Source organism: Copidosoma floridanum, unplaced genomic scaffold (assembly GCF_036245765.1).
Source record: "Copidosoma floridanum isolate Cflo_tuat_1 unplaced genomic scaffold, Cflo_Japanese_pri ptg000001l, whole genome shotgun sequence".
NCBI lineage: Eukaryota > Metazoa > Arthropoda > Insecta > Hymenoptera > Encyrtidae > Copidosoma > Copidosoma floridanum.
Genome location: NW_028321878.1, coordinates 1,339,402 through 1,355,147, shown reverse-complemented (window position 1 = coordinate 1,355,147; position 15,746 = coordinate 1,339,402). Strand labels below are relative to the sequence as shown.

Sequence of the window (15,746 nt, the reverse complement as noted above, 5' to 3'; positions counted from 1 at the left end):
CGACAGCTCGCGGGACGAACTAAAAAGCCGCGCGTACGTCCCCTCGGCCCTATGGCTCTCTCTCTCTCTGCTCCGCTTATGCAGCGCCGCGTTCTCTCTTTTTCTTTCTCTTTTTCCCCTGTGCTCTACAGATGGTCGCCGCCGGCTCTCTCTCTCTCTCTCCCACATGCCATATGTACACTTTCGCTCCGCGGCACCCACGCTCACTCTCTCTCTCTCTCTCTCTCTCTACGTACTATATGATACGTTCGCCCACCGATTTTTCGGCGCTCGGTGTTCCCTTTTCGCTCGCCGCCCCCGCCTCGCTTCGTTTGTTTTGCTTCCATTCTTATTTCGAAACGATGATGCCAGCGCTCCGCCAAGGCGACCTGCTCCTATAATGGACACGCGAGCCGTGGTCCCCCGGTGAATCGGCCGAGAAAATCGGCTTCTCGAAACCGATCGATCCATCTTGTGCTCCACCTCCTCCGCGTTATACTCGGAAAATCCCGCTTTTCCGCGGCTCGCGAGCTTTCCTGTATAATAAACACGCGCGTGACGTTTTCTTCTTCTTCTCCTTTGATGCCTCTCCAAAAAACGTATCTCTCTCCAGCCAATGACGAGATGAGAGAGTTATAATTGATGACTTCCCATTTGGTACGCACATAAGATGTTCCACTGACGCGTCTCGCGTCGGGATCAATTTATTTTTTCCTCTTCCTCCCCCATCCATCCGCGGTTAATTGCCGAGAGAGAGAGAGCAAGGAACATCTATATAACATATACGCGCGCGTGGTGTACGAGCAATCGACGGAGGGAGGGAGGGAGGAAAAAAAGCCCGAGTTTTGAAATTGAAATGAGTTTTTTTTTTTTTTTTTCTTTCTCTCTCTCGGCGCGTACCTATGCTTGTTATTTTTATGGGTGGCAAACCGAAATCGCTAAATTCCATTGTATACGTAATTACGCCAACGCGAATGCTAATTACTAAATTATACGCAAAGCCGTGTATATTTTCGCAAAATACCAAGCGCTCGGATGTTTTTCCCACTGGCTCGCGTGTCGAGATGGATCTCTCGTTGAGTATAGGTATCTATGTCGTGTTGCGCGCTCGCACCAGCTGAGAAAATATTTTTTCATCGATGCCCTGGAAACGATAGATGTGCCGCGCATCTTCCTCACGCAAAGTTAAACGGCAATTGTGCATTCAAGCGGTGCTGGCCGCATAGCGTCGTGCACAATGAGTATAGACACGGTAGGTTGTATACTTACGCGCAGAGAAATGGTACATCATATCTATACGTCTGGAGTTTTGAGCGTATAGCCTCAGGGTCGACGGGACAAAAGAGCGCCGGCCGTCATTGGCCAAACCAAACTCGGCGAGGAGGTGGATGCACGAGTATGACGCGAAAAAGCCTTTTTCTCCTCTCTGCCCATGAGTCTCGTAGCAGCGGTGACAGATACCTGTATCACGTAGGTGTACATACCTATATATATTACGTGCTCCACCGGTGGCCCGCGTTTCTCTTTCCTCGTCTCTTCCGATGTGCTCGATCTTCCTACAGGTATGTGTATATACATATATGTGAGCTCCCTGCCTCCCGCGCGTGGACACTCGCTTTATTTTCATTCGCGGATTCCGGTCAAGGCCGCGCGAGCCAACTTAACGCGTGGGATTTAGCACGCAAGGGCTCCCCCCCCCCTCTCCCTCTCGACGATTCGTCTTTTTACTCGAAATGTGCTCGGTCGGCAGCATCCACCGCGGGCTTTTTTATTTATTCGTTGCCGGCGACTGCGTGTACATACGAAGGAATCGGCTAACTCACCTCATCGGAGCGCCAATGGTTTACCCATCGTACCGGTAGCCTCGGGATTTTCCGTACGCATGAATCTTCCTGGGGTGTTTTTCTTCTCTCGAGTATATTCGTGGAGGGATTTACTTGGTATTTAAAAGAATTAATTGTTTTTTATGCCAAATAATAGGACACGACTTGGTTTTTATTTATTTTTTTTCAAAACGAAATCTTTTTTTTTTTTTTTTTTTGTTTTTCTTTAAACATAGGTAATATATATATACGTATATAAACACATGGTACATATAATATGTATAACATATAACGAAAACATAAATGAGCACGGGTTCTATAATTGGTCATTCGAATCACCGCAGACTCGGCAAGGGTAATGCGCTGTTTTCGCTCAAGCTCGCTTTATTTTTAAGCGTGAAATCAGATCGGTACGTCGATTCGACGCCTACTGCTCTTTATTTACCCGCAATCGCAAGCGGTGACATATTACAACGTGCAAACATAACTTATTCAACAATGTTATGTAACGGCTGTCGCAGTTAAATTTAAAAAAAAAAAAAAAACAGCATTACCCCTCCCTCGATCGCTGGAGATCGTCCGTTGCATATCATTTTATAAAATCGCGAGTCATTTGGATATCTAGTAATACTGGCATTAGAGGTTTACAGAAAAAAAAAAAAAAAAAAAAAAAAAAAAAACAATAAACGGTTGTTAAAGTCAAAGTTGAAATAATAGTTCGTCGTCCATGTCAGTTGGTGACCATACAATGATAATAACCGGTTTTACGGAAACGTAGGAAAATGATGATGATGATGGGTATAGCTACATCTATATATAATATAAATAGGTATGTGAGATCACCGTCAACGTAACAACGTCCTCGTCATTTGACTACCTGTAGGTACTATATGTATGATTATAAATAATTCATGATCCGCAATCTGCAAGTTCACGCCGATCAGCTGGACTGTTTGTCTAGATATTCTCAATGAAAAGAGAACTGACACAATCCATTACTGCTTCATGGTTACTTATTGGGTATCTATATGACATATACGGTAGCCGCTACATTGCATACGGCGACGGCTAGTTCATTAAACGTGTTTTCTGTAAGTTCTACAGATCTCATGCAAGTCGAGCTTTCGGCATTATTGGACGGCAATTACAATAATTTCAAAGGTTTTAAAAGACCGTGGAATCTTATGGACGCGCGGTATCATTTTTCTTCACTTCACCTTGTATTACGTTATTTGTAATCTACTACTTATATATTTTTTACTTTCTCTGCGAGTAGTGATCGCGTTTTGTCCACTTTGGTCTCTTCTACGAGACCAAAGAAAGAAAGTACTGCATCATTAACCATATGTTCTACTGTTTCTTTTTAGTTAAATACTTCACTTATATATAAATATATACTTATTCGAGATATAATAAAACAATAACCAATTGTAATAATACATGGAGTAAATAATTCTACGTCGTAGATGCTTTGTATTCTCAATTGTGCGCAATATATAATTATAATGATACCTATGATTTGATAAACATATACGTGCACTATACGTCATCAATCGGTAAGATCCGATCAATGCATTCAACAGCACTCGAATGATTCTCGTTCACGTACACATCACGACAATCAATAGAAATGTGCATTGGGTGTACTAGTAAAAAACCGGAGATGACATCGATGAAACTCAACAAAACAAAAAAACAACGATAAACATACATCATATTCTTGTATATAAAACGGTAACAATCGTTAAAATACTTTCCACCTACAGCTACTCGATTTACCTAAAAAATCTGTTGGTTTTGCTCGAATAAATGAACAAGGAAAAGAAAAAAATCTCCGAACGCGATACAATGACATAATAGAGTCGACGGCAGTTGGTGTAACAGGCAGTGTCTCCTCGTCGCCCGCTCAATTGACGAAGGAGGTAGAGGACGGCGCGGGCGAGCGGGAGCGCCGGTGGTGGTCCGAGGGCGGTGGTGGCAGGGCCAGGGTAGCCGGCAAACTGCTCAGGGGCTGGCTGCTCTTGACCGTGCAGTCGAGCTTGCGAGCCTCGTGCTCGAGCAACACCGCGTCCAACGAGGGCTCCTGCGACACCGTCCGCAACGAGTCACCCAGGGCCTGGCGCAGCTGCTGCATCTCCCTACCTGCCCGCGAACTCCTGCGTACCAACCAATCGTACCATTTATTGTGTACCCACGCGTATAAAATATACAACGAGGGTGGGTAAATATATACCTGAGCACGTAGAGCTGTCGGCGTTTGATTTCCTCGTTCAGCTGATCTCGCAGCGAGTGGATCTGGCATGGGGGAAAAATCGGTAAAAATCGGTAAAAATCGGCTACGAGTAGAGAGTATATACAATAAGAAAAACAACCTGGCTCTCGAGCCGGATGACCTGCTGGCGGTGGCTCTGCTCCCTGGCCTCGAGCAGCTTCTCGGCCTGCAGCTGCGCGGCCCGGTAGCGCTCGAGTTCGCCGCTACGGTCTAGCGTCGAGTGCGAGTGGGAGATTTGGGACCTAAGCCGGCCGATCTCGGCCTCGCGCTCCACCAGCTGGGACTCGAGTCTGCGGATCCTGGCGCGCAGTTCCCGGTTCTCCTGCTCCAGCTGTTGCTCGTAACTACCGATGGCCTCGGCTTGCGGCTTCTCCTGGTGGCGCTCGTAACTCTTACTACGGAAGCTGCTCGAGCGCGCGGTCGACATCTGCCGCTCCAGGCTGCGCTTATCCTTCTCGAGCGCCTTCACCTGGGTGTTTTTCAAAAGCTCATCAGTTTGTCCTCTGTTCGAACGTTACTTTATTGCAAACTACTGTATCTATGTATCGTTAAATTAATTTAATCTCCAATTGATACCACGTCAGTTGAACTCGTTTTGCAATCTTACAGGAATTAGTATTGGCGTGATCGCCATTGGCACACATAAGCGACAGGCGCGCACCTTGTCAGTGAGGGCGTCGACCTTGGCCTTGAGCTCGTTGCGGTCGCGTTGGGCGGTCTGCAACTGCCTGAGCAGCTCCTCGTCCCGGTTGTCGAGTAGGGCAGCGTCGCGCGGCCAACTCGACAGCCTCAGCTGCGACTCGAGCCCCGAGCGTAATATCTCGCTGTTGGCCACGTCGCTCTGCAACCGGCTGTTCTGGTCGCTCATCAGTTGGTTCGCGTGCCGCAGCTCGTTCAAGCTCTGCTGGAGGCTCTCCAGTCGCTCGGCCAGCACCCGACGCTCGCTCTCCACCCCCGACAACTGCCTCTGCAGCTGTACATCCCAACAGTTAAACGACTGGCGACTCTTTGTTTTGACATTTTGCTTTTTTTTTTTTAAAGTACCCCCTCCTCCCCCACAACCAACCCCCCTCCCATAAGCGGGGATCAGGTGCGCAGGGACTCCCTACTATATACTCTCTATCGTTTTTTGTTTCCCTTACGCCGCGAGTCGCGAGCTCTCGGGACATGTTTCCATGATATCTCAACTCATCGGCGAGTTCTTCAACATCAAGTCACACATCGATACTTCACCTGTACGGTACACATGTACCTACACCCTCCGCATCTCGGCTTCGTTCCAGGTGCCGATGACGTTATTACCTGCTTGATCTTGTCGCTGTCGCTCTGCGAGTGCGCGTTTACTTCGATGAGGTTCCTGTGCAGGCCGTTGATCTCGGCCTTGAGCTCCGTCTCGGTGCTCGAGGCCTTCTCGAGCGAGTGGTTCATCTGCTCGATCGTGTTCTTCAGGGAGCCGCACCTCTCCTCCAGGCTGGTTATCGCTCGAGCCTGCGCCTCGCAACGCTCTTGCACTTTCTATACGCACTTTCGGTTATTACGAATCCTTGGGCGTTAGGACTATGGGGTTGGGGGTACAACGTACCTGGCCGCTCGCGTCCTTCTCCTGTATGATCATCTGCAGCCTCTGGAGGTCGCCCTCGAGGGACATTCGGTGGACCTCCATCTGCGTGGCCCGGTTCTCGCTCTTGCCCAACTCGTCCTTCAGCATTCGCCTCTCGCTCTCGAGCTTCGCGATGGCTTGCTTCAGCTTTTCCACTCTGTCCTGGGGTTTTAAAACATGACGTATTGTTAATTGGATAGCGTATAGGTATACGACAAACCATAGCTGCGTCGCTCACTTCGCACTGGCTCTTGGACTCGGATTCGGTGCTTATCGCCATCTCGAGGCTCGCGACCCTCTCCCGGAAACGCTCGACCTCGCTGCTCTTCTCCTGCACCTTTTCCATCTCCCCCTGGAGGAGCGCCTGCTTTTGCCCGAGTTTCGCCTCCAGGGCGTTCTTCTCGTCCTGCAGGTTTCGCAGGCTCTTTTGCACGCTGCTCAGCTTCGCGTCAATCTTGCTCTGGCTCTCTTGGGCCTCGACCAACTGCTTCTTCATGCCGCCCACCTCGGTCTTGTAGTCGTCCTGGAAAACGATAGTCCCCATACATACGTATCATTTGCAGTACCGTGGATGAAAATGACAATCGACACGTACTCGTTCGCGCTCGATTTGCGCCACCTGTTGCATGAGGGCCTTGACGCCCCGTCTGACCGCCTCGGGGTCGACGTCGACGATGAGCTCGCGGTTGCCGTCCGAGTGCTCCGGCACCCGCACGGGGCTGTAGCGCCTGGCGGGTCCCGAGAGCTTGAAGGGCAAGCCGAGGCTGCCGTCGAACTGTACGCCGGCGATCCTCCTGAGTATGAGGAGGACGCTGCTGAGCTTTTGCTCGGCCTCCCTCTTTTGGGCCTCCATTTGCGACAGTTGGGAGTCGAGGGCGCGCACCCGGCCTTCCGAGCCCCCGAGGCGGGCCTTGAGCTCCTGGAGCTGCTGCGACGCGTCGGCCAGGCATACCTCGAGGTTGTGCTTGTGGTCCTCGAGTTTGCGCTCGCGGCAACGGCCCTCCTCCAGCCGGGCGTGAAGCTCCTGCTCGCGGCCCCGGGATCGCTCGTCCTCCTCGTCCATGTGGGACCGCAGTTTGCCCAGCTCCTGGCGCGTCGCCTCAAGGTTGTTGTCCAGATCCACCGTCTGTGCACGGCCATTCCATGCATCAAGTTGGATTTTTTTTTTTTTTTTTTTTTTTTTTTTTTTTTTTTTTTCATACGCACGACTTTCCATCGGAGCCGTGGGATTTTAAAAAAATAAGAGCTTAAAAATGTGTAAAAAAATTGTGTGGATGCCTTTTTCATTATTTCATCGGTTCATATCGTTATTGCGTCACTTTCACGAGCATTGAATGCGACCGAGTCTTGAACCTAGCGCCGTTTAATTGCATCTGTCAACAACGGGGCTTGTCTCTACCACGTGCCCATACTTGGGAACGGATTATATTGTTTTATATTATTATACGTAGCGCAAAAACAACGCATTAATATTTTTAAATTTTTAATCAAGTCAAAGCACAAAGAGTCCAGCCAAAAAAAAATAATTTTTTTTAAATTTTGGGACAACTCCTGATAGTGAATGTGTATTTTTTTTTTGTCGTATCGATCGCTCGCGCAAAAACACAATACCTGTTTCTTCATCTGGTGCAGCTGCAGCTGCATACGCTCCCGCTCCTCGGTCTCACTGGCGAGACGAGCTTGCAGCTCCTTTTCGGCGCTCTGCGCCAGGGAATTGGCGCCCTGAGCTTTATCAAGCTCCTCCTGCGCGAGCCTGAGCTGTTGCTGCAACTGCAGCACTTCCCTCTCGGTTTCGCGCAAGTTGTTCTGCAGGCGGCTCCTGTCCCCTTCCAGCGCCAACTTTGCCTCCTCGAAGCCCGCGAGCTTCTGCATGAGTTCCTCGAGGGCGCGCGCCTGCTCCCGCTTCTCCCCCTCGACCTGTTTGACCCGCTCCCTCAGCTCCCGGTTGTTGTTGCTGTACTTGTCCTTCTCGAAGTTCGAGTCGGTCAGCTGCCGGCGCACGTCCACCACCTCCTTCCGCGAATTTTCTATCGCCACCTCGGCTACGGAGCGCATTTTTTTTTATATTTATTTCCCCTCGTAACGATATCGCGATGGATAATGGCACCTACCCTCCTTGAGCTTGCGGTTGGTCTCCTGAAGCTGCCCGTGAAGCTCGTCTACCCTGTCCTCCGATATGTGGAGCTGCACGTGGAGCTCCTCCATTTCCTTAAGGGCGCTCTCCCTCTCGCTCCTCACCTCCTCGATTTTCAGCTCCAGCTTGAGCTTTTCCTCCTCCCCGCGGATCCTCGCTTCGTCCAGTTTGCTTTTGATCCTGTTGAGCTCGTCGCGCATTTTGTTCATGCCGTTGCGCTCCTGCTCGGCGTGCGACGCCGCCTCCCGCTTGAACCGCTCGGCGCTCTCCTTCTCCCCCTCCAGCTCCCGGTACGTGTTCTCCAGCTTTTCCACCAGGACTTGCTGGTCTTGGTGGGCTGAAACGCGCACGTTTCGTTTGTTTTTTCATCCCCCGAAACCGTCCAGTATACACGTATATACCCTTACCGATCAGGAGGGCCTGCTGCTTGTCGTTCTCCGCTCTGAGGAGGATCTCCTCGTGCTGTTGGCATATGTTCTCGATGTGGTGCTGCAGCTCCTCGATCCTCTGGTTCAGCTGGGCCACTTCGTTGTTCCTCTCTTGGCCCAGCTGGGAGAGGTTTTGCTGCAGCTTCTTTTCCAGCGCCACCTTCGTCTGTTCCTGTTGGTCGGGAATAAAATGAATATAAACAATAAGGGCACCGTCATTTCACACATTGGATTCGAACGAGTGGAAAAAAACCTTTTCTTCGTGAAGCCTCCTGAGGGCCTCCTCGCTCTGCTTCTTGAGGCCCGCGAGCACGGCCTGGAACTCGGTCTCCTGCTTCTCGGCGAGCTGCGTGAGGCTCAGCTTGACGTCCCGCGCGTGCTTCTCGCTGTTCTCCACCTCCCTGGTCAACCTCTGCACCTGGCCCTTCAGGGACTCTTGCTTGATCAGCAGCTCCTGCTGCTCCTTCTCCAGCTGGGCCCTCTTCGCGTGGCTGGCCTCCAAGTTGCTCTGGGCGTCGAACAACACGGCCTCGAGCGCCTCCTTCTCGCCCCGCACCGACGTCAACAGCTCCTGCAGCCTTTGAGCCTCCTTGTCCCCGTTTTCCAACAACACCTGCTTCTCCTCGGCTTCCTTCACGAGATCCTCGAGGCTCCGGTTGATCCTCGCGTTCATCTCGCTCGCCTGCTCCAGCCGCTGCTTCGTTCGGGCGAGCTGTTCGCGATTTAACAATCTGATCAACAACAATAACCCCCAGAGTTTCGTATGGAAATTGCAAGTGGGCGTGGGTCATTACCTCCTCGGCTAGGCTCTCGCGCTTCCTCGCCAGAGCGGCGAGCTGGTTGCTAAGGTCGGCCCTTTCGCGGCTAGCCTGGGCCAGCTCCATCTCGAGCTTGTCCTTCTCGAGCTCGAGGAAGCGCGCCCGCTCGAGTGCCACCACTTTTTCCGAGTCCAAGTCCAGCCGTGCCTGCTCGGCTTGCAGCAGCTCCTTGCGCAACGAGGCAAGGTCGCTCAGTTGGTCGGCCACTTGGCCCGCCAGCTGGACCCTCTCCTCCGTCGCGGCTCTCAGCTCCTCCTGCAGCCGGCCGGCCTCCCGCTCCGCGCTCGATCGCGCCCCCTGAACCTTCTCGAGGGCCTCCCGCAGCTCCGATCCATCCAGCAGGGCCCTCTCCAGCTCCACCTCCAGCTCGGCCCGGGCCTTTGGCCACACATTTTTTCATACATTACCCGTACATCGTCATTCGTATGTGTCTCGAGTTTACCTTTTCCGCCCGTGCCAGGTAGCCCTCGCCCTCGTAGCCCTGCTGTTCCAGCACCTCCCTGGCCAATTGGACCCTGTCGAGTTCCTCGCGGGCGGCCAGCAGCTCCTCGCGCAGTCTACTCGAGCGCTCCTCCTCGAGGCGCAAGCTGCCCTCCCTGAGGCCGCACTCTTTGCTCACGCGCTCGAGCTCCCCCTGCAGGTACGACTTGTCGTCCTCGAGGCCCCGGCAAGCCTTTTCCAGTCTCCCGTTGAGCTTTTCCAGCCGGTCCCGCTCCGCGCCGAGACTGTCCAGGCTACCCGCGCACTCGAGCCTGCTCCTATCGGCCCCCAACTTCTCGGCCCTCGAGCCGTCCAGGGCCTTTTGCAGCAGCTCCCTCTCCTGGCTCAGCTGCGAGATCTCCGACCGCGTGCCGTCCAACTCGGCCACGAGCTGACCCAGCCGCTCCTCGAGCGCGCCCGCGCGCTCCTCCAGTCCCTCGGACTGCTTGCGCGACACTCCCAGCTGCTCCTTGCTCGTTTGAACCTTTACCTATTTTTTTTTTTTTCCCCCCCCGAGCACAATACATCATTTAACAATATATGTACCAATTGTTTGCATAAATACGCCAGTCACCTGTAGCTCGTGAATAGTCAGTTGGTACTTGTGGAGGGCCGCCTGGACGGCGCTGATGGTGCTCTCGGCGAAGGCGGGGGTCGCGTTGCCGGTGGCTCGTCGTTTGAGGCTGCCGGTCGACGGCCCGGCCACGACGACGCTCGGGGTCAAGTGGACGTGGGGCACGAGCGCCTGGAAGTCACGAGCCTCGGCGTCCTGTATCACCGTGTGGGCAATGTCCCGCAGGGCCGACTGCAGCACGTCCAGGTCCTCCTGCAGCCTCGGCCTCTGGCTCGCGCTCGCCTCCAACTCCGAGCACCTCTCCTCCAGCTTCTGGGCCTGCGAGCGCGATCGCGTTATTAAGTACACCTCGGGGGGGGAAGGGGGTGGGGGGGGTATGACCCGACCTCGGCCACGAGGTGGCGTATCCTCTCGTCCCTGGCGCGGACCTCGGCCATGGCGGCGTCGAGTCTCTCCTGTAGGTCCTTGGCCCCCTCGGTGGGCCGGGAGGTCTCGTCGACTCGGGGGGGCACGATGGAGGCCGCGGCAGCTGCCGCCTGGAGCTTGAGGAGGAAGCCCGTGCTGCTGCAGGCGGCCACCGTCTCCCCGAGCGTGGCGTCGAGTTGGCCCCGCATCTTGGCGAGGTCGCGCTCCGTGGCGAACTTCATCTCGGAGAAGAGCCGCTTGACCGAGACTACGTCGCGCCACAGGTTGAGCAGCCGGCCGTGCTCGGAGCTGCAGTACTCGTTGAAGGCCATCTCCTCCTCCTTCCACTCCTCCTCGCGGGCCGACATCTCCTCCCGCAGCGCGTCCCACTCGCTGCTCAGCTTTTGCAGGTCGCTCGTCAGGGCCTCGTTCGTCTGGTGGGACTCCTCCAGCTGGTCCTTCAGACTAGAGTTCAGCTCCGCGAGTTTTTCGCACCTGGTCCTCTCCTCGGCGAGCTTCCTCAGGGCCGTCTCGAGATCGGTGATCTGTTCTTCCCGCAGCTGGTGCTGCAACAGTAACTGCCCCGCGTAGGAGCTCCCGGCCAACAGCCGATCCCCCTCGGCCGGGAGCGACGCCGACATTTGGCTCTCCAACTCCGAGCATCGCTGCTTGTACTGCAGTACCTGATGCGCGTACAGATATTCAATAAGTATACGGGCGAATATCTTGTGAATTTGGAAGCTCGTCGTGCCCCTTCGAGTTACGCGATCGTTCGTGGTACGGATAAATGTTATCTCCGAAACTAAAATATCAAATGACAATCAAATGTATGGGAAAAAAATTATTTTTATGAATCGTTTTATTTTTTTGCTTTTGATTTTCTTTATTAGTTTTAAAAACAAAAAAGTCGTTTATTTTTACCAACGATACCTCCGCGAATCGGTTTGGCCGATTTTTCATCTATTCAACTTTTGATCTTGATGCGCAAAATCAACAAAAACCCGCTAATGAAAAAATAATAATGAATCGCAATCGAATTGCTCACGCAGATGAAATAAATAAATAATGGCACGTGTAACACGCTTATTTGTATGTAATGTGCACTGTGAAATGGAAGCATGATAATCATATACAATACTTTGGCCTGTAGACGCGAGACGAGGGCCGCTTGGTGCTGCTGTGCTTGCCGATACGTGTCCAGTCTCCTCTTGTAGCTCGCCGCCTCTTCCTCCAGACGATGACGCAACTCGTAATTTTGCTTGGCCAAGGCATCTGGATTGTAATTTTCCTCCGTCTCTCTATCGCTGCTCTCGTCGCTTTCTTTTCGGCTCAGCGCCGTCGTCTCCCCTTTGCCGGCCTTACTGCTCTTACCGCCGCCGGCAAACTAAAGTCACCAAACCGATTTTTTTTTTTTTTCCATCTATTTGTTTATTTTCAAGTTATCGGCGTATTTTATTTCCACTTGTATAAATAATACTTCTTTTCAAGCGCAACTAATCGATTAGCTCAGGCGGATAAGTAGTACAGCACATCATTTTTATAGACTCTGCGGTTTCAAGATATAATACATGGTAATACGAAGTAGCAGGCAATACTTGAATCATACCTCAAAGTTGTTTTAAAAGCTCAAAGTAATTTGCTCGTATGAAGAAAAAAACAACAACAAACAAATACATGACAAATACTGTTTTTACTTAAACAGCGATTACAAGCGTTAATATACAAAAACATGTACATTTTCGTTCGTGGGTTGAAATGTTCGATCTGTAAAACTCAATCCATCTTATTCGTGGCGTGTAAGCATGTATTTTTTTTTTTTTAGTTACATCATGATTGTTTGAGCGAAAACACAAAAATGATAACTTTCAGATAAATTCTCGATAAAAAAAGTCATGCATAATGATCTTCAGTTCCGGAGCGACTTTTATATTTTTACGCGAAACGGACAAATAACACGACGATAAAACTGAACGAAAAAAGAAAAAGAATCTTTGCCGATAAGGCGGATTTCTGTTTTGACAAGTCGATTATCCAATCCCTCGAACAAAGTATATATTTATAGATGTACGTATACTGATACTCCATGCAACAATTATATTTAGAGACGAGATACGAAAGCCAAACTTTAGGTAAGTAAGTGTATACACATTATTTGGCGCCGTACCTCTTTAGCTTTCGTCGTGCTTTTGACGGCAGTGGTCGGCCGACGCCTAATCATCTGTTCCCGCAAACTTAACGAGGCTATTCTTGGCTGTTTCTGCTTGTGTCAGATACATTTATATACATATATATATTTTTTTTTATCCTCTCAGTCCAAGAAACGATTCAGTTTCACATCAGGCATATTTTTTTAAAAACACACACTCAATCATATGATGTTACAAGTTATCTTTGCACTGTTTTACTAGACCAACGTGTATTCCCACGCATCAGTTGCGTTGGGGGGGAAAGAAAGGAATGGTTTGATTTCTATGAATCGCGCGCTTATTCCCTCCTCAATTGAATAACCAAGACACAGCAACGTGTGCGCGGGTAAAAAATAAAATATCGCATCTTGCACGCCTTTGGAGGGTATACAATGCAACACACAGCGAGACAGATAGTGGACCCAGTGTGTGCAGATAAACGCCACCCGTCCATCCGTCTCATTTGAGCCTGATAGACTTTGACTTTGCAGTTAAAAACAAGCGCGCGTATATATACATACCGATTCGCACTCACACATGACATGTGCATGTACACGTATACATATATATACAAAGCGAGAGATTGATATTACAATTTATTCTTGTGTAATGTATTCTTTGTGATTTAATTAGCTTTTGCGTACGAGAAAATCTTTTTCTTTGTTTTTTTTTTTTTTTTTTTTTTTTTTTTTTTTTTTTTTTTTTTGCAAAATCTATAAGGGCTCGAAGATAATTTCGGAAAGGTCGAGAGGGAGAGAGAACAAACAATTATGGGAAACCTCTCCGATTTATCTGTCGCTGCAGAAGTTTCGGGACTTTTCAATTCGGCGCAACGTATTCGTGAAAGAAAAAAATGTTCAACGATGGCAAAACGCGATGGGGATGGAAAAAATAAAAAAGAATGAGGAGAAAAGCTTTTTTTCCCCATTTAACTTTGTCCCGACATGGTAATTTAGCGATGCACTAAATAAATTCGGTATCTCGAGGATAGAAAGTTTGTAACGACGAGAAAGAAGGGGAGTGAGGAACAGACGAGAATCAAGGAGGTAAGCGAAAAAAAAAAAAAAAAAGAACAGTGGACGAGCTGGGGGTGGGTGGTGCAACGGTATAGTGGGTGCTCGGTCGTGACTGGCAGTGTCTCGCGTGATTAAAAAAAGCGCCTCGGCGTCGTCTTCCCCGTGAAATTGCTTTCGTTTTGATGCTACTCTCTTTTCACGTGCGCTCGTTGATTTTTTTTTCTTTTTTTTCTTTCCATCGTCGTCAAATCCAACTTTCTTGTTTTTTCATGTCAAAGATTAAAATTTCTTGTTACAACAGCCGCATGGCAATCTTAACTGCCCATCACTTTTACATTGCGCCGAATTCGATGCGGTTCACCGATAATACCTATACACACTCGATTGCACGAGATCTAAAATAATTTTGAATCGAGTAATGGGGTCTTGAGACAATACATGTATAATTGACACGAAAATTGATATCCGTCTTATACTCAAACGGGGGGTGTGTAAGTTGTGAAAATCCTAATGGTGGATTTCAAGTTGGTCTTGCAAAAATTTTTTCTCCTATATCTTCATCATACCTCATCGATACAAGGAAAGGAGCAAAGAGAGACATCAACACAAAAAATGACCAACAAAATTTTGAAGGATATATAAAAAAAAACTGGTAACGTTAAAAAACTCTCCAAAAGATTTAAATTAACGATACGATATCTCTCTGCAATAAGAGGCAAATTAGATGATCTCGATACTGACGGTCTGGTGAAAGAACGGCTGATTAAAATTTGCTGTAAAGAAGCAACTGATTATTTTTTTCTTTTTTCTCATTTTTCAGTACCGACTACTCAGTGTAACACTGAGGGGTGAAAAAAACATTTGAGTAACATTTTGATATTTCCACATTGTGCTTAATTTAAAAAAAAAAAAAAAAAAAGTACTTATATTAGCTGTGGGTCGTTGTTAAGAGTACGAGACGCAAGGAGGGGGATCTTAGAGTTCCGTACGTTATAGCTGCATCTTTACTGTAATTCCTGTTTGTCAATGTATGAAAATTGAACGAGAATAAGGATCACCGAAAAAGTTGATAAAAAAAATGCAAGACAGGTGCAAGCTCGCGAAAAAAACCAAAAGAATACACAGGGGTAATTGTGACGAAAAAGGAATGGGATGAGGTATATGCAATTACGACCTAGTAAAAGCCGAACCAAACGGAACAGATAGGGTTTAAAGCTCGGCCGTGTGCCGCTGCAGGCGCCAATCGATCAGACTCGCGACTTTAGAATTGCGCGCGAGAGTGCGAATGTGTATAATGCACGTATAGGTATATACCACCTTCGCATACAAACTTTCGCGCGGAGACTAACAGGGGCTTCCAGACGAAATCTGATACAGCCATTGCACTGGCTAATTGCCGGCTGATCTATTCCCCCCCCCCTCTTTTGCATACATCTTTCTCTCTCGCTACATATTATAGCTGTGATTCGCCGAGGCCTCGATTTGTGCTACCTTGGGTCTATATTGTTGCGAAAGTTTATTGGCGCATTGCAAGAGTATACGTCCAAAGCTGCTATATACGTGACCGAGCTTTCTTTGATTGATTTTGCTGCACCGGCTCCGGTTCTCTCCGTTTCCTCTCACCGGATTCAGCTACTCAGCTTGAAACTTTGCAGCAAAAGACACGAGCTCTTTTTTTAAAGCCAATTTTGTGTTTCAACACTACAGGATTGAGATATCATGGAAACATGTTTTGAGCTTTGAAAGTGCATTTGCAAGTAAAAAAAAAAAAAATAAAATAAATAAATAAAGTATTCGTTTTACTGACCCATCGACTGGTGCGAGTACCGATAAATATCGTCCATGCCGTTGTTTGTTGTACACCCGGCAATAATAATAATAATAATATTGTTTTGTCTCACCGGCCAAGTGATTGTCGCGCAATCAGGGCGTCGGAAAGAACTCGAGATCTCGATCCATCGTTATTTTATTTATAAAACAAAAATAAGGGGAGCATCGAGTAAGTCATTCCGGGGAACACTTTATAATCGA

The 15,746-nt window shown here is 49.2% G+C and overlaps 1 protein-coding gene across 1 annotated transcript; it reads right to left on the bottom strand.

The window, feature by feature from the left end:
- Positions 1–3,639: 3,639 nt before the first annotated feature.
- On the bottom strand, positions 3,640–12,950 carry Root (ciliary rootlet coiled-coil, rootletin). The gene is made up of 18 exons (XM_014361939.3): positions 12,678–12,950; positions 11,652–11,897; positions 10,495–11,196; positions 10,109–10,426; positions 9,497–10,024; positions 9,031–9,432; positions 8,490–8,948; positions 8,216–8,408; positions 7,786–8,145; positions 7,286–7,716; positions 6,270–6,800; positions 5,913–6,197; positions 5,657–5,836; positions 5,377–5,589; positions 4,736–5,047; positions 4,175–4,543; positions 4,036–4,097; positions 3,640–3,958 (listed from the first exon to the last, which is right to left on the bottom strand). Exons 1-18 carry the CDS (start codon positions 12,729–12,731, stop codon positions 3,709–3,711), a joined length of 5,895 nt encoding a protein of 1,964 aa, XP_014217425.2. The 5' UTR covers positions 12,732–12,950; the 3' UTR covers positions 3,640–3,708.
- Positions 12,951–15,746: the final 2,796 nt, after the last annotated feature.